This window comes from Malania oleifera, chromosome 4, assembly GCF_029873635.1.
Source record: "Malania oleifera isolate guangnan ecotype guangnan chromosome 4, ASM2987363v1, whole genome shotgun sequence".
Taxonomy (NCBI): Eukaryota; Viridiplantae; Streptophyta; class Magnoliopsida; order Santalales; family Ximeniaceae; genus Malania; species Malania oleifera.
The window spans coordinates 93,983,361-94,005,247 of record NC_080420.1 but is presented as its reverse complement, the minus strand read 5'-3'; the positions used below and the strand labels follow the sequence as shown (position 1 = coordinate 94,005,247).

Here is a 21,887-nt window from a genome sequence, read left to right as displayed (position 1 = left end):
ACACTAATAATAATCTTATTAACTTACTGAGCGTCGTCTCACTCCAATCATATTTTTATTTCAGATAACTCTGAAGAGCATGTTGGAAATCAGGCTTAGTAAGCATACGGGTGGGGGTAGAAAAATAAAGATTGTTTAGAAATATTAGTATGATGTCAGATATTTATGCATATGTAATTTTTCTTCTTTTGAAATAAATGATTGTAATATGGATAATTAGTGCTCTAGTATAATAACAATTGAGTTTATTTGCTTTCGCTATAAATCAATAGTAAAAAGTGAATATCCCAGACCCCTCGGGGTTGGGGTGTTACATTTAGAGCATACACTACTGGAACTCTAAATAATGTACCGGATAGTTCTTTTCATACTTTTTAAACTGCTGAGAAGCGTAAGCAATAGCTCTCTCGTGCTGCATCAACACGCATCCGAGTCCCTTTAGAAATGCATCACTGTATATAACAAATTCATCCTCTCCTGATGGAATAGATAACACTAGTGCACTAATAAGCCACTGTTTCAATTTTTGGAAACTCTATTCACTCATTGGTCCATTCGAATTTCACGTTTTTCCTAGTGAGCAATGTCATCAGTCCAATAATCTAAAAAAAATATCAAAAAAACACCAGTAGTACCCTACCAGACCTAGGAAGCTTCTGACCTCCTAAACATTTCCCGGTCTCACCCAATTCACCACTGCTTCTATTTTGCTCGAATCTACTAATATGCCATCCCCGGAGATCACATGTCCAAGGAAAGTGACCTATCTTAGCCAGAATTCACATTTCTTAAACTTAGCATATTACTTCTTTTCTCTCAGTACTTGCAGTACTAGCCTCAGATGATCTTCGTGTTCTTCAAAACTCTTCAAGTATACCAATATATCATCAATAAAGACAACAACAAACTAATCTAAGTATTGATGAAATACCTAATTCATTAATTCCATAAATTTTGTCGGTGCATTTTTCAATTCGAATGGCACTACCAAGAACTCGTAGTGCCCATACCTAGTTCGGAAAGTTGTTTCGAAACGTCTTCTGCTTTAACTTTCACCTAGTGATATCCCAACCAAAGGTCAATCTTGGAGTAGACCTAGGTCCCATGGAGCTGATCAAATAAATCATCAATTCAAGGAAGAGGATATTTATTCTTGACTGTCACTTTATTTATCTCTCTATAATCAATGCACATCCTCATAGTCTCGTCTTTCTTCTTCACAAACAGGACTGGTGCTCCCCAAGGTGACACGGTAGGTCTAATAAACCCTTTATCTAATAGATCTTGCAACTGGTTTTTCAGCTCCTTTAACTCAACTGGGGCCGTCCTGTAGGGTTTTAGATATCGGTGTTATTCTTGGAAGTAAATCCACAGCAAATTCAATCTCCTGATCTGGTGGTAAGCCAGGTAACTCTTTTGGAAGTACATCTGAAAATTCTATAACTACTAGAATATCAGTAACTTTCAATTCTTTCTCTAATATCTCTTTAATATAAGCCACATACCCCTGGCAACCATTCTGAAGTAGTCTTTTGACCTGAATAGCTGACACAAACTGTGGCGAGGCGCACACATGCGATCTCGCAAACCTGAATTCCTACTCACCTAGGGTTCTGAAGATCACCTCTTTCTCATGGCAATCAATGCTAATGTAGTTAGCTGCCAGCCAATCCATACCCAATATCATATTGAATCCTTACATGTCTAATACATAAGATTGGCTGGTAATATTCTCTCCTAAATGCCCACTGGATAGTTTTTAAGTACCCTTTCACATATCACTACTAATCCAGTTAATGTGACTATTAACAAATCAATATCTAGCAATTGTGTCTCAACTCTAGTTGTCTTAACATATCCCAATGACACAAACGAATGGGTGGCACCTGAATCAAATAAAACAACAGTTTTATAGGATAAAGCAATAACCATACTTGTCATTATGTCGACTGCCGCCTCAGCATCTTCCTGCATCAATGCATAGACTCTCACCAAAGTTGTGTTCTTCTACTGGCTTCCACCCCTGGGTGCCTGAATATTCCAACCAAATGGTCTGGTAGGAGAAGTAGTACTATACTGCATATGACAGTCCCATGCTATATGACCCGGTCCACCACATTGGTAGCAGACATTCCTCCCTGCTCGGCATTCTCCCCGGTGTCTCCTTCCACATGTAAAACAAACTGAAAAGCTTGCTCGCCCTAAATCTCCCATCTCCCAGTCTCCTGCCTCTAAACTCTGTCATATCTATCTCCTCTCTAAAGGCCTCGGTTGGACCCTGCCTGGAATCCTGGAGGCGTGGGCCTCTTCCTCTAACTTGACATCCCCACATCCCTCTGGCTACTCTCCTATGCCACTGTGGCCCTATCCACCAACTCGGAGAAATCCTGCACCTTTAGGACCACCACCTATCTATGGATGTCATGCCTCAAACCCCTCTCAAATATTCTTGCTTTCTTCACCTCATCTAGAATTATGTAGGGAGCAAAATGTGACAGCTCGATAAACTTTGCTGCATATTGCTAAACCGTCAGTAGTCCCTATCTCAGATTCAGAAATTTTGCTATCTTAGATTCTCGAATAGTGGGAGGAAAATAATTATCAAAGAACATCTCCTTGAATCGGTTCCATGACATAACCACTGGTACAGGTCTCTATTCCTCAAGCAATCTCACGGTTGTCCACCATCTTTCAACCACACCTGTCAAATTATACGTAGCATATAGGACCCTTTATTCATTGGTGTAATGAAGCACTATCAGTATTCTCTCGATCTCCTGCATCCAACTTTCGACCACTACAGGATCAGCTCCTCCTGAAAATGTCGCATAATTCATTTTAGCAAACTTCTCTATCGTGCAGCCCTAATCTACTGTTGGTCCTCCCTACTCCCTCAAACTCTATGCAATCTCAGCCATAACCTGCTGAGCTACACTACGAAAAATCATGTCTGAATCACCACCATCTGCACTAGAGGGGCCTGCTTCATCATCACCATTGGCATTAGTGCTGCTACACCCAAGGTCCATCCAAAAAAGAAGATAAACGTAGTCTGAGGATCCTGTCTACATAACGTAACTAACATATTCATCTAACTGAAATCTCATTTCATTAATTATCCCAACGTCCTTATTCTCAATTTAAGATTCAGTTCAGCAATTGAGAAACACAACCTTACAACAGTTTACTATGACTTTCGTGAAATCGTCACCCCAGGAAAAACATAGAAACCACTACAGAAATTCTGCTTCTCGATCATAGAACAAAACCCTAAATACTCATCTTAATTTCTCCAGCATTGACTTACTAAATAACTGATCTATTCCTAAACTCTAGTACTGTTTTCGCTGCATACTAAAGTCTATAGAACCTAACAACCTAGGCTCTGATACCAAAGTAACGCCCTAATTTTACAACCATTTTTTTCTTTTCACATAAAATATTATTACTCTGATAATACTCTGATACCATACTATATAGTCAAAGTCAACCTGGACCCATAGGTACCGGGGATTTACCTGTTTATATATATATATCACCTGAGCAGTGGAACCAAAATACACTTTACATATATACAATACAAGAGTCACACTGTTTCTATATATACACACATATATCCCAAAAATCCATCATAAGTATGACCTGACTACTTACCATGCAACTGGGTAGTACCTACAAACTTCCATATCACGGAGCTCACTCCACTTGTCTTTCGGGATTTCCTGAAATATTTCTAATGTTAGGGTAAGACACCTCTCAGTAAGGGAAATAGACTAATATCAGTGTGTGGCAGCATGAGTTTGTCATATTATAAACATATACTGTAAATAATTTAATTGTAGTATAACTTAAGTTGTAGCTGATAATACATGGAAATCTATACTTATAAACATAATCATAATAAATTCACACAACATTTAAATCGTCTATTAAATCTATATAATACTGAAATTATACCTTAGATATCTGTGTATCATGACTCCACCCCTCATGATCCAGGTTGTGCGGCCTGAAGGATGGACTTAATGTTGGTTGTCCTACCAGGTTAAGTCAAACATAACATAACTATGCACGATTGCCCACCTAACCTGGCCTGCCTAGCCTACTACACCGACAACCTCTAAGGGTCAGTAACACAGTGGGTATCCTACTACACCTCTGACACTTTCGGGCTAATTGGCCACCAACCCACACTTTCTGAATAGTGTGGTTGCACTATCGGCTATACCTAATCTGGTCTGCCTAACCTACTTACTGACAATCTCTGGGGGTCAGCACTCAATGGGTATCCTACTACACCAATCTGAAAACTAGCTACAGTACCGTGCTCTTAACATACATAACCATCTGAGTTCTGCTACTATATAATACATTTCACATAACATATATTTCTATTCATAAATAACATTTTCATATCTCTGAAATAGAATTTGACTTTTACATATTTCTGAATAAAACTGGTATTTCATAATTTCATAATCATAATATCATAATAATACTGATCATGGCATCTGTGTCGGCTATCATAACTTGGCATCAGCGTTGGCTATCATATCTCGGCATCTGCACTAGCAAACATATCATAATATACTGGAAGTAAATTTAATTTCTATACTGATTATCATCTTTCTAAATTCACTGTAATATCATGCTTATTCCATGAAACAAAAAAATATTCTGATACACTATTAATACATTCAATTTATACTTATGCCACATGAGTAAGTAATTCTATATAATAGTATCTGGCCTAGAAAACATAATTTACTTGTAACAACCCAATTTTTTTTTTTTTTTGCTAACACATCAAGCTATATAGCATAACTCTGATATCTTGAATATATATACATAACATCATCATGACCCAAAGTTGGTGTTGTGGTAACCTATGCATTCCATACATACTACCTATATAGCGGAAAACGAAAGTATCAAAACCATATCCCAAAATACATTATACCAGAGTACTACAGAACTGCCCATATTTATATACATGTACATTCTTTTCCCAAAAATCCCAAAATTCTAAGGGCTCTATTATTCAGCCCAAAACTCACCCCAGTACTATGTCGACTCAGCTGCCTCCTCTATCTCTAAGCTGGCCCTGTACATCTCTCTAAGTTACCTGAAATGTTTATATTGTTGGGGTAAGACACCTCAATAAAGAGAAACATGTTATTACCATTGTGTGGCATATGAGTTTATACGCAAAACATAACCTTTTATTAAAACTATAAATGAGATATCATGTAAAAGTATTTGTACTATAACCCACATCTATGTCATTTAAAATACAATAATTCTGAGTTAATTATTCAAACATACTTCTATCTATAATATATAATCTCTGTATTTTGTGTATACTGTATATGTATATAGTTCTGAAAACTTCCCTGGATGTTGTATGTCATGATTTAACCCCTCATGACAGGGTTGTGCGGCCCATACGTGGGACTAAACACTGGTTGGCCTACCAGTGCTAGTCTAACTATATATATATATATATATATATATATATATGTGTGTGTGTGTGTGTGTGTGTGTGTGTGTGTGTGTGTGTGTGTGGCACGAAAGGCCTGCTCCACCTTGTCCGGAAGCCAGGGAGCCCTCTACTCTACCTGTGGCACAATCAACATCCAACACCAAACTCTATATGTGATGTATGGTGCACTACTATACTATATAGCTACAGTACCGTATTCTATAAACTATTATATTCCATCGGGGTCTGATACTAAGTAATGCTATATCTATATAACTTCTATCTGTTTTACCATGATTCTGGATCAACTATAATTACCATGATGTTGTAATTCTCTGTATTAACCATGACGCTATAAAATAACTGTATATCTGTATCAACTGTATTTCTGTATGTCATGGTTCTATAATCTGTATATCATGGTTATGTATAACACTGTATAATCATGGTTCTGTAAAACACTGTATATATATTCATAATTCTATTAAATATTGTATATTCACGGTTCTGTAATCTAAATCGCATGGTTCTTTATAACACTGAATAAGTTGTATATCATAATTCCATAAAAACTATATAATCATAGTTCTGTAAATCTGTATAAAATTCTGTAATATTCCAGTACTTCTCATACCACACAGTTAAATAAAACTCATTAAATATAATTTGTAATACTGTATAATTTCCATGCTCTAATTTATTCAAAAATCATACTCTGTAACTCATAATCAAATACCATGTTTTACTAGTAAAATTTCTAATTTAACTGGCAAAATATATTTCCCTTACCTGGCTAACTGTACTCGTTTACTAACTTCTAACTCAAGCCTACGACGTTCATGATTCCAAAACCCTAAAATCACAACACCCCAATTTAATCAACTCTGAAATGAGGAATAGCTTCCCAAGAGGGGGGTGAATTGGATTCTTTTAAAATTTTAATGATTTTTAAGTTATTGATTTTAATTACCCAGAAAACAAGATATATAAACGATAACTACACTTAAAAATACTGAAATTTAAATTCACAAGTCAATTAATGAAATCAACGTAATTCAATCACTCAACCAAAAATATTAGAACTTTAGTTGATTTTTCTGTAAACTCTTAGTATGCACTTTGCTTAATCAAGATATCCGCAGATTAACCAACGTACTCCCTTTTTGGGTTTCCGCAAATGATTAATCAAAACATACTTTCTAAATATCAAGTACCTTTGTTTCTTTCTCACTTAAGAATCTGCAACCTGCACATTTAAATCATACCACAATAGCAAGTAAATAATATAAAGTAAAGTAGAGAGAAAGACACAAGATTTTTACGAGGTTCGGCTTCAACACAACCTACGTCCTCGCCTTTGGAAAAACACCAAAGGATTCCACTATATCAGTTCCGTTACCTAGTGAAACAATACCAATTTACAACCACTCCTTCTGTCAGGCTAGAGCCTACCTCTCCAAACAATAACCCCTTGTTTGGTCCAACGATTCAACAACTCTGAATCGTTTAAGAATGATGATAAAGAAATTTGTGTACAAAAGAGAACTCTCAAAATATAGTAGATTAGTAAAATGACCAACTCACTTATACTCCAAAGTAATTCAAATATAAGAAATTTGAAGTTCAACGCTTAGTATGAATTACCAAATGATTTTTCAAAGAAAATGAAATATTCTGATTTTTTAAAGTTTTGCTTCAAAAATATAAATCAATATCATAGCAGAAAGTTTAAGCATAAGAAAATTTTAGAACCTTTGAGAAATTTGAATATTTGAAAATCACTTGATCTAAAAACCTTTGAAAAGTAGCTTGATATAAAAACCTTGAAGGTTGCTTGATCTTAAACTTTGAAGATTGCTAGATCTAAAACTTTGAAAATTTCTGGATCTGAAACTTTTGAAGATTTCTGGATCTGAAACTTTTGAAAATGTCTGGATCTGAAACTTTTGAGAATTGCTTAATTTCTAAAACCTTTCAATATTGCCTCTATAATCATTATTTTAAACCTTTGAAGCTTTTGACTATTTATAGATGTTTTTAGAAGCCATCCATTACTCCCAAAGATTCCTAAAATTCATTTCCAAATATTTTGAAATAAATATGTTTAAAAACATGGTTTAAAAAATCTTCCCTTCTTAAGCCCTTTTTATTTATTAAAAAAAAATACTTTTTAGAGTATATATGTTTTAAAAATGGTTTAAAAAATCTTCCCTTCTTAAGCCCTTTTTATTTATTAAAAAGAAAAACTTTTTAGAGTATATATGCTTAAAAAAAATATTTTTAATTTTCTATGAGCTTCAAACCACTTTATATTTGAGTTTAACCTTTGAAGTACTTACATTAAGAACATCCTAAAATATAATTCTTTAATCTTAAATCTTGTTCTTCCATCATCTTTGTTGTTTCAATCTTTTATTTGAGCTTTTCACCAGTATAATTTTATTCCTCATGCTCTTTGTAATCCATAAGCTTTTCTTTGTGTTCTTCAAAGATTCTTTGTAATCCATAAACTATACTTGTATTCTTCAAGAATTCTTTGTAATCCATAGGCTTTTTTATGCTCTTGGGCTTTGTCACTTTCCTGAAAAAAATTTACTTGAAACATATTAAACATATCATTGATTTGTTATCATCAAAATAAGAATGTTAAGCCTTATTAGGCCAACAAACTCAAACTACAATATATTTTCATCTAACACAAGATCTGGTTTTAGAAAAGCCTGATAACCATGAAAACCCTAAAATCACCTACTTACCTTGATTTTGGGATGGTGCTTGAACTTATCAAACCAAAATTCTACTCCGGCTAAGTTGTATAGAATCTCCCCAAGATCATCGTGGTAACTTTTGATCGACGAAATGGGAAAGATTGGAGCCAAAATCTTACAGAGAAGGCATAGGATCTAAAAATGTAGAGAGAGAAAGAGAACAGTAATTGATTTCTCGCCAAAAATCTTATATTTGCATGTTTATAGGTGGTTGTGCACGTGGCTTCGTCGACGAGACAAGTGGACTCATCGACAAATCAACAAAGAGAGTTCATCGACGAAGGCCATGAATTTGATGATGAACCTGAATGTCCTATAATCCTGATCTCGGTATCTTTTCATCAACGAGACACGTGTCCTCATCGACGGGTCAAAGAAGTACATTCGTCGACGAGGTCAGGGCACTCGTCAAAGAATCCCTATTGATTCTTCTTTGAAAATCCTTTTGCCCTCTTTAATTTCATAATTTAAATTTTTGGGTCTATACATTCTCCCCTCATTATAAAATTTTGTCCTTGAAATTTGCTATGTACGCTAAACACCATCTTCTAATGAAAAGTTGCTACTTATTTAATTAATTACCCTCACCTATGGCAGAGGAATATCGTGGCTACAATTAGGGTTCTAGGAGATTACAGGTATATACATAAAAGAAAATTCTCCCAAAACCAAAAACACTACTTATCCTATAATTTAAAATACAACTTATACATACATTATCTTACTGTACATATAATAAAACAAAACTATATTTACGTTACCTGAATTATTATCATTCCTTTTATGTCTAATGCTAGTCCCCACTAAACAAATGTGGGTATTTCTGTCGTATCTCTTCCACTACCTCCCACGAGGCCTCCTCCACTACATGATTCCTCCACAGGACTTTTACTAGTGGAATTTTCTTGGTGTGCAACTCCTGTTCTTTTCTATCTAGAATCTGTACTGGTGTTTCCTCATATGCTAGAGTATCTTTAAGATCTATCTTCTCATAGATGATCACGTGGGAGGGATCTGGGACGTACTTCCTCAACATGGAAACATGGAATACATCATGAATCCTAGATAGAGTTGGTGGTAAAGCTAGCCTGTAGGCGACTGAACCCACTCTCTCAAGTATCTCGAATAGGCCAATAAACATAAGGCTCAGTTTACCCTTCTTCCCAAACCTCATGGTTCCTCTTAGCGGTGCTACTCTCAAAAATACCTGATCTTCTACATCAAATTCCAGCTTTCGACGGCAAGTATCTACGTAGCTTTTCTGTCGACTCTGAGCTACACTAATTTTGTCTTTAATAAGTCAGACTTTATTGTACGCCTGCTGCACTAACTCTGGTCCCAAAACTCACCTTTCACCCATTTCATCCCAGTATAGTGGAGAACGACACCTTCTACCATATAATGTCTCGTAAGGTGCCATCCTGATACTGGCCTAGTAGCTGTTGTTATACGCGAACTCAACCATCGGCATATACTGGGTCCAACTACCCCTGAAATCCAACACACATGCTCGTAGCATATCCTAAAGTATCTGGATCGTCCTCTCTGTCTGCCCATCATTCTGGGGATGAAAGGTTGTACTGAATGATAATTGAGACCCTAAAGCCTCCTGCAAACTCCTCCAAAATCGCGATGTAAATCGTGTGTCTCGGTCTGAAATTATGGATACTGGCAACCATGAGACCGAACTATCTCCTTTATGTATAACTTTGCTAATCTATTTATAAAGTAGTTGACTTTAATAAGGAGAAAATGAGTGGTCTTTGTTAATCAATCAATGACCACCCAAATAACATTCTATCCATGCAACGCTAGAGATAACCTTATAACAAAATCCATGGAGATATGATCCCACTTCCACTCAGGGATGTGGAGTGGCCATAACCATCCTTCTGGTCTTTGGTGCTTAGCCTTTACCTGCTGGTACATCAAGCACTATTCCATAAACTCAACTATCTCTCTCTTCATGCCGCTCCACTAGAAGGATTCACGAAGGTCCTGATACATCTTAGTGCTTCCTGGATGCACTGTGTAAAGGTATCTGTGTGCCTACTCTAGAATAGCCCTCCTAATTCCAGCATATGCAGGTACAAAACCTCATATCTCCATCATATGAAATATTGAACTCCTCCCCCTATCTGACCTGCACTTTATCTATCAGCTCTACCAATTCTGATTCCTCTGAGCAACTTTAATCCTCTCCTGCAAGGTAGGCTGTAACACTAGGTTGGCAATAAATGTTTGGTGATCATTTTCAACTAACTCCACACCGAGCCTCTCCAAGTCCATCTAAATAGGATGCTGAATCTCTATTCTTAACAAGGCTGCTCAGACTGATTTTTGGCTCAAAGCATCAGCCACCACGTTTGCTTTCTCTGGGTAGTAGCTGATAGTACAATCATAATCTTTAATGAGTTCTAGCCATCTTCTCTGCCTCATATTCAGTTCATTCTGGGTGAAATAATATTTCAAACTCTTATGGTCAGTGAAGATCTCACATCTCCCACCATAAAAATAATGCCTCCAGATCTTTACAGCATACACCACTACAGCTAACTCTAAATTATGTATTGGGTAATTCTTTTCATACACCTTAAGCTGCCGAGAAGCGTAAGAAATAACCCTCCTATACTGCATCAACACACACCTAAGTCCCTTTTGAGACGTGTCACTGTATAAATAAATTCATCCTCTCCTGATGGAATAGATAGTACTGGTGTAGTGACTATGTAACAACCCGAAGAATAATGGTATTTAAATAATAAAAGAAAGGGAAATGGAAACCGGAAACATAAGGAGGTAGTCCAAGGAATTTTTTAGCTCCTCGTCGACGAATGCAGGGGACTCGTCAACGAGGGTATAATAGGAGCTCATTGACGAGGATGGGATTCGTTGACGAAAATATAATTGGGCTCGTCGATGAGGTGACGTGGCTCGTCGACGAGGAAATACCGAAAGGATGATTTTGGGGTTTCTGAATTTCGTTGACAAAAGGGAGAGTTCGTCAACGAATTTTGTATTGAGCTTGTAGACGAGGTGACGTGGCTCGTCAACGAAGGCCACAATTTAAATAGGCCTAAAGTTCATTTTCGGCTGAAATTTTCTACATAGATATTTTCTCTCCTACCCTTCGGTCCCTCCTCCTTCTCTCTTCGATTTGGGGCCAGATTTCTGTCGGTTCGACGATATGAAGCCACCACAACACTCCTGAGAAAGTTCTCTGCAAGTCTGCCGGAGCGGATCATCGGTGGGGCTGAAGTGGAAACCATCCCAAATCCAGGGTAAGGCTTTGTACTCAATATTTGGATTTTTGGAAGTTGTAAAAAGTGTTATATGCTTAGAAATACTGAACTTTAGTTCTGGAGAATGTTATTTCCAGGGTGTTGAGTTGGGAACCCTGCAGGTGCGGGACAGATTTTCGTAAGGGCTTTTCAAGAATCAGGTAAGGGGATTAACTAAGCTAGTATTTTATGAAAACATGTATATTGTTATAGCATTCGATTTCAAAGAATAAATATATTTATATATGATTTATATATTTGGGAAAATACTGTTGAAAATGATGGTATGTTGAATATGCGAAAAACATGTTAGTGTGGCATGAGTAGAAATTGTTATAAAATACTGTTTTCTGGGAATATGTTAATGATACAGATTTTTATAATGGAAAATCGGCGTATGGGCCGAGATTTTGCTATGATTTGCTGGCGTACGAGCTGAGCTATGTGTATGATTTTCCAGTATATGGGTTGTGCTATGATTTACCGGCATACGGGTCGAGCTATGTGTATGATTTGTCGGTGTACGAGCTGAGCTATGGAAATTATTTTCCAGCGTGCGGGCTGTGCTATGATTTGCCATGGTACAGGCCGAGCTATGGTAAAATGTGAAATACCGGCATACGAGCCGATGATTTTTCATGATATACGTATATATATATATATATATATATATATATATATGCAAAATGATATGATTAATCTAATAATTGATGATATGAGATATTCATGTATCACAGTTTCAGTATATGTTATATGATATCAGAACCTGGTTGGCTTGGTCTAGGCTAGCACTTGCACGGTACCGTTGTTATGTGTCCATGGTCTTCATGATCATGATATCTGTGTTAATGTCACTGTATGGATTGGTGTTACATTGGATGGTCGATGTGGTTTATAAGAAGTGTGTGAGCACCCCTAGTGTATGAACCAGGTCAGGCAGATCCATCCGACTTACAGACTGTACTTTTGACTTGGCAGTGGTTGGCCAACCATTGTCAGGTCTCGCCTTCGGGCCACACAACCTAGTCATGTGGGGGTAATACATGATAACAGCCAACTAACCTACCAGGAATGTTTTTATATTATTATTATATGAGATGAAATATGTTTATGAAAATGCAATATGTTTTATCATGCTTTGATGATATATATGTTTTCCTAGATTTTGACAAAACAGTTACTGAATATGTTCTGTATGGTATATGTATAACACGGAATACTCATGTTGCCACGCACTGGTATTAGTTTATTTCCCTTAATGAGAGGTGTCTCACCCCCTAAATTTTATAAACGTTTTAGGAGCCCCTAATAGGAGAGCGGGTAAAGCCCCGCTGATCTAGTACGGTAGATCTGCCCTTCCAGAAGGGTAAGTATTTTGATAGGGTCGGTTGTATTTTGTGGTAATGGCCCTAAGATATCTTCTTGGGTTGAGTGTTTTGTATATAGATATAGTGATTGTAGTAACTCTGGTATTGTGATGCATGGTATAATGAGGTGTTTGTGATTTATGTTTCCTGCTGTATAAGCTTCTGTGATGTATTTCTGATGTATCCCTGGTACCCATGGGTCCAGGTAGATTATGATCTACTGAGATTGGTGACATTGATGTTATTTTATTATATATATATATATATATATATATATGAAAATTAAGCAGGTCGTCATAGACCAGCCGCTACTTCAACTCCTGGAAGCTCTGCTCACACTTGTTAGTCCATTCAAATCTCACATTTTTCCTCATGATTCATGTTAGTGGACCCAATAATCTAGAAAAGCCATTCACAAAATTCCTGGCTGCAGGTCAATTTTGGAGTAGACCTGGGTCCCCTGGAGCTGATCAAATTAATCATCAATTCTGGGAAGAGGATATTTATTCTTAACTGTCAATTTATTTATCTCTCTATAATCAATGCACATCCTCATAGTCTCATCTTTCTTTTTCATGAATAAAACTGGTGCTCCCCAAGGTGACACGCTAGGCCTAATAAATTCTTTATCCAACAAATTTTGTAATTGGTCTTTCAATTCTTTTAGTCTAGCTAGAGCCATTCTGAAGGGCGCTTTAGATATTGGTGCTGACCCTAGTAGTAAATCCATGGCAAATTCTATCTCTCGATTTAGTGGTAACCTAGGTAATTCTTTTAGAAAAAAATCTAGAAATTCTCTGACTACCAAAATATCAACTTGTTTCAATTCTTCCTTTGGCATCTTCTTTATATAAGTAACATACCCTTGGCAACCACCCTGAAGCAACCTCCTCACCTATATAGCTTACACTAACTGTGGCGAGCCGCGTACACATGACCCCACGAATCTGAATTCTTGCTCACCTGGGGGTCTGAAGATCACTTCTTTTTTTGGCAATCAATGCTTACATAATTAGCTGTTAGCCAATCCATACCCAATATCACATCAAACCCCTACATGTCTAATACCATGAGATCATATGGTAATACTTTCTCCTAAATGCGCACTAGATATTTTTTAAGTACCTTTCTACACCTCACTACTAATCCAGTCAGCGTAGCTACTAACAGTTCAACATCTAACAGTTATGCCTCAACCCTAGGTAATTTAGTATATCTCAACAACACAAAAGAATGGGTGGCACCTGAGTCAAACAAAACAACAACTTTATGTGGTAAAACATCAATACTACTTGTTATGACGTCGCCTGCAGCCTCTGCATCTACCGGTGTCAATGCTTTAACCCTCACCGGGGTTGTGTTCCTTTACTGGTCGCCACCCTTAGGTGCCTAATTATGTCTCTGAATCTGTCTATGGGCTGGTGCACTGTTCGATGGCCAATGACATTCCCATGTTATGTGTCTGGGTCTACCACATCTGTAGCAAACATTGTTTCCTAATTAGCATCCTCTCGTATGTCTCCTACTGCAAATGGGGCAAATAGGGTATGCGTGCTCACCCTGGTACCCATGATTTCCCTTCTCTTGTCTCTAAGCTCTGCCATATCTATCTCCCCTCCAAGGGCCTCGACTGGACCCTTCCTGAAATCCTAGAGGCGTAGGCCTCTTTCTCTAATTTGGGGTCCCCACATCCCTCTGGCTACTCTCCTCTGCCACTGTGGCCTTGCCACCAATTTGGAGAAATCTTGTACTTTTAGTACTACCACCTACTTGAGGATATCCTGCCTTAAGCCCCTCTACAACATTCTTACCTTTTTAACCCCATCTGGGATGACGTAAGGGGTAAAGCGTGACAGCTCAATGAACTTTGCATACTGCTGGATCGTGAGATTTCCTTGAGTCAATTTTAAAAATTCTACTACTTTAGCCTCTTTGACGGTGGCAGGAAAATAACGATCAAAAAAAATTTCTTTAAATCGGCTCCAAGTCATAACCACTGGTACACGTCTCTGCTCCTCCAATAATCTCATAGCCATCCACCATCTCTCAGCCTCTCTAGCCAACTTATACGTGGCATAGAGAACCCTCTGCTCATCGGTGCAGTGAAGCACCGTCAGTATTTTCTTCATCTCTTGCACCGAGTTTTCAGCAATTATAGGGTCGGCTCCTCCTGAGAATGCCAGAGGATTCATTTTAGTAAACTTCTTGATAGTACAGCCCTAGTCTGTCGATGGGCCTCCTTGCTCTCTTGAGTTCCGCGCAATCTCGGCCATAACCTGCTAAGCTACACTACGTAGAATGGCATCAGAATCCCCGCCGCCCCTGCCAGAAGGCCCAGCACCATCGTCACCACTAGCATAAGCACTGCTATTTCCTAGATCCATCCTGCAACAATACCAAAATAATTTGAGAATCTATACCTCATAACATTATTCTTACATTAATCTAAATAAGATATCCCCTTACCACTTATTTCTAATTTATGGTTCAATTCTACCATCCGAAAATAGAAATTGATGATAGTTTACTATAGTTTTCTTGGAATCATGACCCCAAGAAAAACACAGAAACCATCCCGAAGTTCCTATCTCCAAACCGTGAGACAAAACCCTAAATTCTCATCTTAACTTCCAAACATTAACTCACTGAAATTCTAATCTATCACAATTTCCATTCTCTCCAAGATCTATTCCTATACTCTGGTACTGTTTTCTACTATACTCTATATTCTACAGAACCTAGCAACCTAGGCTCTAATACCAAATTGTAACAACCCAAATTTTTTTATTTTTTATTTTTTTGCTATCACTATCAAACTATATAACATAACTCTGATACCCTGTATATATATACATAACATCATCACAACCCAGAGTGGGTGTCGTGGTAACCTGTGCATTCCATACGTACTACCTATATAGCAGAAAACAAAAGTATCAAAACCATATCCCCAAATACATAATACCATAGTACTACAAAATTGCCCATATTGACATATACATATACATTCTTTTCCCAAAAATCCCAAAATGTTGAGGGCTCTATTACTCAACCCAAAGCTCACCCCAGTACCATGTTGACTCAGCCGCCTCCTCTATCTCTGAGCCAGCCTTGTACATCTCTCTAGGTTACCTGAAATGTTTATATCATTGGGGTGATACACCTCTTAATAAAGAGAAACATGTTATTACCATTGTGTGGTATATGAGTTTATATGCAAAACATAACCTTTTATTAAAACTAAAAATGAGATATCATGTAAAAGTATTTGTACTGTAACCCACATCTATGTCATTTAAAATACAATAATTCTGAGTTAATTATTCAAACATACTTCTATTTATAATATATAATTTTTATTTTCTATGTATACTGTACATGTATATAGTTATGAAAACTTCCCTAGATGATTGTATGTCATGATTTAACCCCTCATGATAGGGTTGTGCGGCCCTTAGGCCGGACTAAACATTGGTTGGCCTACCAGTGCTAGTCTAACTATATATATATCTGTGTGTGTGTGTGTGTGTGTGTGTGTGTGTGTGTGTGTGTGTGTAGCACGAAAGGCCTGCTCCACCTGGTCCGGACGCTAGGGAGCCCTTTACTCTACCTATGGCATAATCAGCATCAAACACCACACTCTATCTGAGATGTACGGTTGCACTATTATACTGTATAGCTATAGTACCATGCTCGGTAAACTGTTCTATTCCATCGGGGTCTGATACTAAGTAATGTTATATCTATATAATTTCTATCTATTTTACCATGATTCTGTATCAACTGTAATTATCATGATACTGTAATTCTCTGTATTCACCATGACACTATAATATAAGTGTATATTTGTATCAATTGTATTTCTATATGTCATGGTTCTATAATCTGTATATCATGGTTATGTATAACCCTGTATAATCATGGTTCTGTAAAACACTGTATATATATTCATAATTCTATAAAATACTGTATATTCATGGTTCTGTAATATGAATCGCATGGTTCTGTATAAAACTATATAAGTTGTATATAATCTATAATACTATATAATTTCCATGCTCTAATTTATTCAAAATCATACTCTGTAACTCATAATCAAATACGATGCTCTACTGGTAAAATTTCTAACTTAACTAGCATAACATATTTCCCTTACCTGGCTAACTGTACTCGTTTATTGACTTCTAACTCAAGCCTACGACATTCATGATTCCAAAACCCTGAAATCGCAACATCCTAATTTAATTAACTCAAACTACAGTATATTTTCATCTAACACAAGATCTAGGTTCAGAAAAGCCTGATAACCATGAAAACCCTAAAATCACCTAATTACCTTGATTTTGAGATGGTGCCTAAACTTCTCAAACCAAAATTCTGCTCCAGTTAAGTTGTAAAGAATCCCCCCAAGATCATCGTGGTAACTTCTAATCGTCGAAATGGGAAAGATCGGAGCCAAAATCTTAGAGATAAGGTGGAGGATCTAAAAATCTAAAGAGAGAAAGAGAACAAGAACTAGTTTCTCACCAAAAATATGATTTCTGCGTATTTATAGGTGGCTAGCCACGTGGCTTCGTTGACGAGACATATGGACTCTTCGACGAACCAAAGAAGAGAGTTCGTCGACGAAGGCCATGAATTCATCGACGAACCTAAATGTCCTATAATCCTACTCTTGGTATCTCTTTATCGATGAGACACGTGTCCTCATTGACAGGTCAAAGAAGTCTATTCGTCGACAAGCTCAGTGCGCTCGTCGACGAATCCCTGTAGATTCTTCTTTGAAAATCCTCTTTCCTTCTTTAATTTCATAATTTAAATTTTTAGGTCTCTACATTACTGATAAAATATTATTAAATATAAAATCATTATTTACTCAGTTCAACATCAGTATTTCCTAAAACTAATTATATCGTACAAATAATTTCTAAAACATATGTTGTATAATAAACGTTAAATGTTCTAAAAAAACCTGACTTAATCTATTCCTTTACCTGTTTCCTAAGAAGCCCACTAAAGCACTAAATCTACGTCCTTGCAGTGTTCGAAACTTAAATCCCTAAAATTATATTTTTCCCAAATTAATCAACTCAATCACTAGAATATTTATCATTCAGTATTTCCTAGGCTCTAAATACTGTAAATAACCCGTAAAACTAATATTTAACACTCTTATCTCAGTTTTGGGATGGCACCCCAGAACCAAAAACTGAAATTCTGCTCTTCCAAGGTTGTAAAGAATCTTCCCAGGAACCTCATGGTGGTTCCTGAACGTCAATATGGGCTTAAACGGAGTCGGAATCAAAGGTAGAAGAGTGGAAGTCCGTAGAGCTTGTGAGGGAGAGGGAGAGGGAGAGAGAGAGAGAGAGAGAGAGAGAGAGAGAGAGAGAGAGAACATTAATTTGAATTTAACAAATGAAATCTCGGTTCTTTATATTCCTCGGCACTGCTAGCCAAAACTGTGGATGATTTTGTCTAGCTCTCAAAAAATCGTCGCCAATTTTCTATTAATCGGTCCAAATTTTACCATTTACTTGTTACCGTCCCATGGTAAATATCCAAAACCGTCTCCGATTTTCTTCCCTCTCTAGAAAACCATCACCGGTTTTCTCCTTCTCTAGCCAAAAATTCATTTTTTTCCAATTTATTTTATTATAATATTTTCCAGGTCTCTACATGTATGTTTATATTTGATTTATTGTGGATGTTGTGCATGATTTAAATATTTCTGTTTATTGATATTTGGATTAGTAATTGCTTAGAGAGACCCTAGATTGTGTATTACTGGCTGCAGTTTAAATTGAACACGCCTAACCTAGGAAGAAAATTTTAATACCCAATTCACCTTCCCCTCCCCCCCCCCCCCTCCTCTTGGGAAAACACCATTCACATCATAATGGTGATGCCACAGGCTTCTTTAAGAGTTTCAAAGGGTGTAGACAAAGAGACCATCTTTCTCCTTTCTTATTCTCTATTTTCATGGAAGCTCTTAGCCAACTGTCGAGAAAATCAAATGAGTTAAATCTCATTAAAGGAATTGAGTTGTCAAACTATTCCTTTAATAACTCCTCTATTCATACTATCTCACATTTATTATTTTCGGATGACATGGTTAAATTTTATAGAGTCAATCATATTTTGAATGACTTAGAGCTCTATTACTTTGCTTTGAAGCTATAGGTGGACTCAAGGTTAATCTTTCAAAGAGTAGAATCTTTGAAAGATTGGAAAGGTGGCTAAAGTAGATGAGATAGTCAAGATCCTAAATTGTAAAATTGACTCTTTCCCTACTACTTTTTCTATTTTTTTAGGGACTCTTTCCCAAGTACTTACTTGGGTCTTCCTTTGGGAATTAGAGTATGATCCAAGAGCATTTAGAATCCAAATTTGGGAAATATTGAAGCAAGGTTGGCATCATGGAAAGCTAAATATCTCTCATTAGGAGGTAGGCTAGCACTTATTAAGTATGTGCTAACCAATTTACTGATTTATTACCTATTTATTAGACCTATACCTATTGATGTGGTTAAAATAATTGTGAAACTTCAAAGGGACTTCTTTTGGAAAGGTAATAAATAGGGCATAAGATTTGTTTGCCTCTACTTGATATGTCCTAGTTAGTAATGGATCCTTCTAAGGCTAGTTAATAGTGATGCTCCCCTTAATAAAGAGCCAAACTAGTCTCATAATGGTGCTACGATGGTCAAGGGATATGATGTTACCAAATATTAGGAAAGATCGTAGACAAAAAGGAAAGAGCCTAAGGAACAGACACACAATTCGTAAATTAAAGAGTCATTGCACTCTAGCTTAAACCAAAGCTTTTGAACTAACTTAGGCATTAGAGGACCACCGATGAAGCTACCTATGTACAACTTGGTTTTGTTTTTCAGGTCTCAAGATCATGAGGGAGGATTCAAGCTAAGCCAATGGAAATCATTCATTCGTATAATTTTCTTTTAAATTGTACAACATCTATTGGCACCATCCATGAAAAAATCAATCCATGTTACAAAAGACATATATATGGTTACTTTCATGAACAATGTATCAAGACATACAAAAGAGCTCTACTTCAAGAAAAAGAGACAAGAAAAGAAAAGGACACTAGGAGACACACCAAAACAAGATTGCTATCTCAATTGATCAAATGATGGAGCTTTAGGCCTAATTGATTGAATTTCCTCTAATAATAAATAGATGCTCTATTAAATAGACCAACATCAATTAAAGTTTCTACAAAGGATCCAAAGTTGTTGGATCTTATGAAGTGGATAATCTTATTTCCTTCAGAACTAGCAAAAGTTCTCGTTGCCATATTTATGGTTGAAGGCTCATTCTAAGTAAATATGGGGAAGTGTGTGTCCTAATTAAATAAAATTCATGAAAAACACTCTAAAACGTGACACTGATCCCATCACTCAATTAGTGAGATGGAGTGCTCATCATATGTAAAGACACACTCGGGATGAAGAAGTCATTAGCCATGTTGATTCTTTGAATCCCGTTATAAAAAGGCAAGAGATGGGTGATAGGAAAGAAAGATAAAAGCTCAAAACCTCGCATAAACGTAACCTTTGGATAGGTGAAGGCATAATCTATTTTTTGTTGACAATTATGATGAAATACAAGATGTTATTTATCGTGTGGAGAATTTTAAAACAATTATGATGCTCTGCAATATGTCCCTCATACACAATAATGTGTATATCCTTTGCGATAAGTTTAAAGAGAGCTGTTCTAAGTTGGTGCTTAAGTCTTACATCGAACTTAGTGCATCATTTTGACCGCATTTATGAAACATTTAAGACTCATTTCTTGAGTAGCAAGGTGGTCATGTAGGAAAATGTTATAGACTTTATAGTTCTGAAAGGACCAAGTCAGTTTCGTAGGGTATGCACACCAAAGCTCAATATGGAAATTAACTAGGTAGATAACAATGACCAATTTAGATGGCCTACAAAGATGAATTAAGGCAGGGTAAAAGAGAAAAGGATAAAAGTATTGTTTTCTCATTGGAATAATATATACATAAAATAAAAAAATAAAAAAGCTAGTTCTTCTGGAATTTTAGACCGGGCTTCTAATAAACTTTGATTTTCGGTTAGCCTAACATAATGATGACAGTATTTGAAGAACAAGATAGAATACCTTATTTCAAGAAACCATTTCAAAATATATATTAGTTCAAATATTGACTAGTTAAGGATCGAGGGAGAGACATAGAAATTTTGATCAATTTAGGAATTATTCATGTTCTCTATTGTTTGTAATAATAAGGATATGGAATCTTAGAGCTTGAAGGAGACATGAATAAGCAGAAAAAGTTGATGGTAATCACTTTGGTAGACAAGAATGATGTTGAAACAAGACTTGTTAATATTGGGTCTAAGAAATGGCTCAAGGAATGTGCCATACCCTTGTAATGGCACAATGCTCTGTAGGTATTGCTCATCACATAGTAAGTAGATACTAGTAGACAATAACCACTCTGATGATGTAGTGGTTCACCACGCTTTTAAAAATATTAATATTAATGAAGAAAACTTAAAGTTGCCAAGAGTCTCACACACACACACACACACACACACACACATATATATATATATATATATATGGGTTTACAAGAGAAGAGGTCCAACCACAAGGATTGACGACCTTGCTAATTGCAACTAGGGCATTTCCCTGAGAAGTTATTGTCATGGTAGAATTTCTTGTGGTTAAGGGAAGCTTTGCTTATAATGTGGTTTTAGACTGATCAAATGTAAATGAGATGAAGAGTGTAATATTGACCTATCACCTCCAATGAAATTTCCAACCAAAAATGGAGTTGGGGAGGTACTAGAAAAATAATCTATAGTGTAGCAGCGTTGTGCTACCATGTTGGGAAAAGTAGAGGCATAAATGATAGAGAACTTAGTCACTAAAGAATATAAGCTATACTAGATTAGGGGGCAACTCTGTGGAAGGCCAAATTGAGATTAAGCTA

General features: G+C 36.6%; 1 protein-coding gene across 1 annotated transcript; it reads right to left on the bottom strand.

The window, feature by feature from the left end:
* Positions 1 to 1,312: 1,312 nt before the first annotated feature.
* LOC131153891 (uncharacterized) lies at positions 1,313 to 3,029 on the bottom strand. Its single transcript, XM_058106339.1, has 3 exons — positions 2,922 to 3,029; positions 1,768 to 1,968; positions 1,313 to 1,555 (listed from the first exon to the last, which is right to left on the bottom strand). Exons 1-3 carry the CDS (start codon positions 3,027 to 3,029, stop codon positions 1,313 to 1,315), a joined length of 552 nt encoding a protein of 183 aa, XP_057962322.1.
* Positions 3,030 to 21,887: the final 18,858 nt, after the last annotated feature.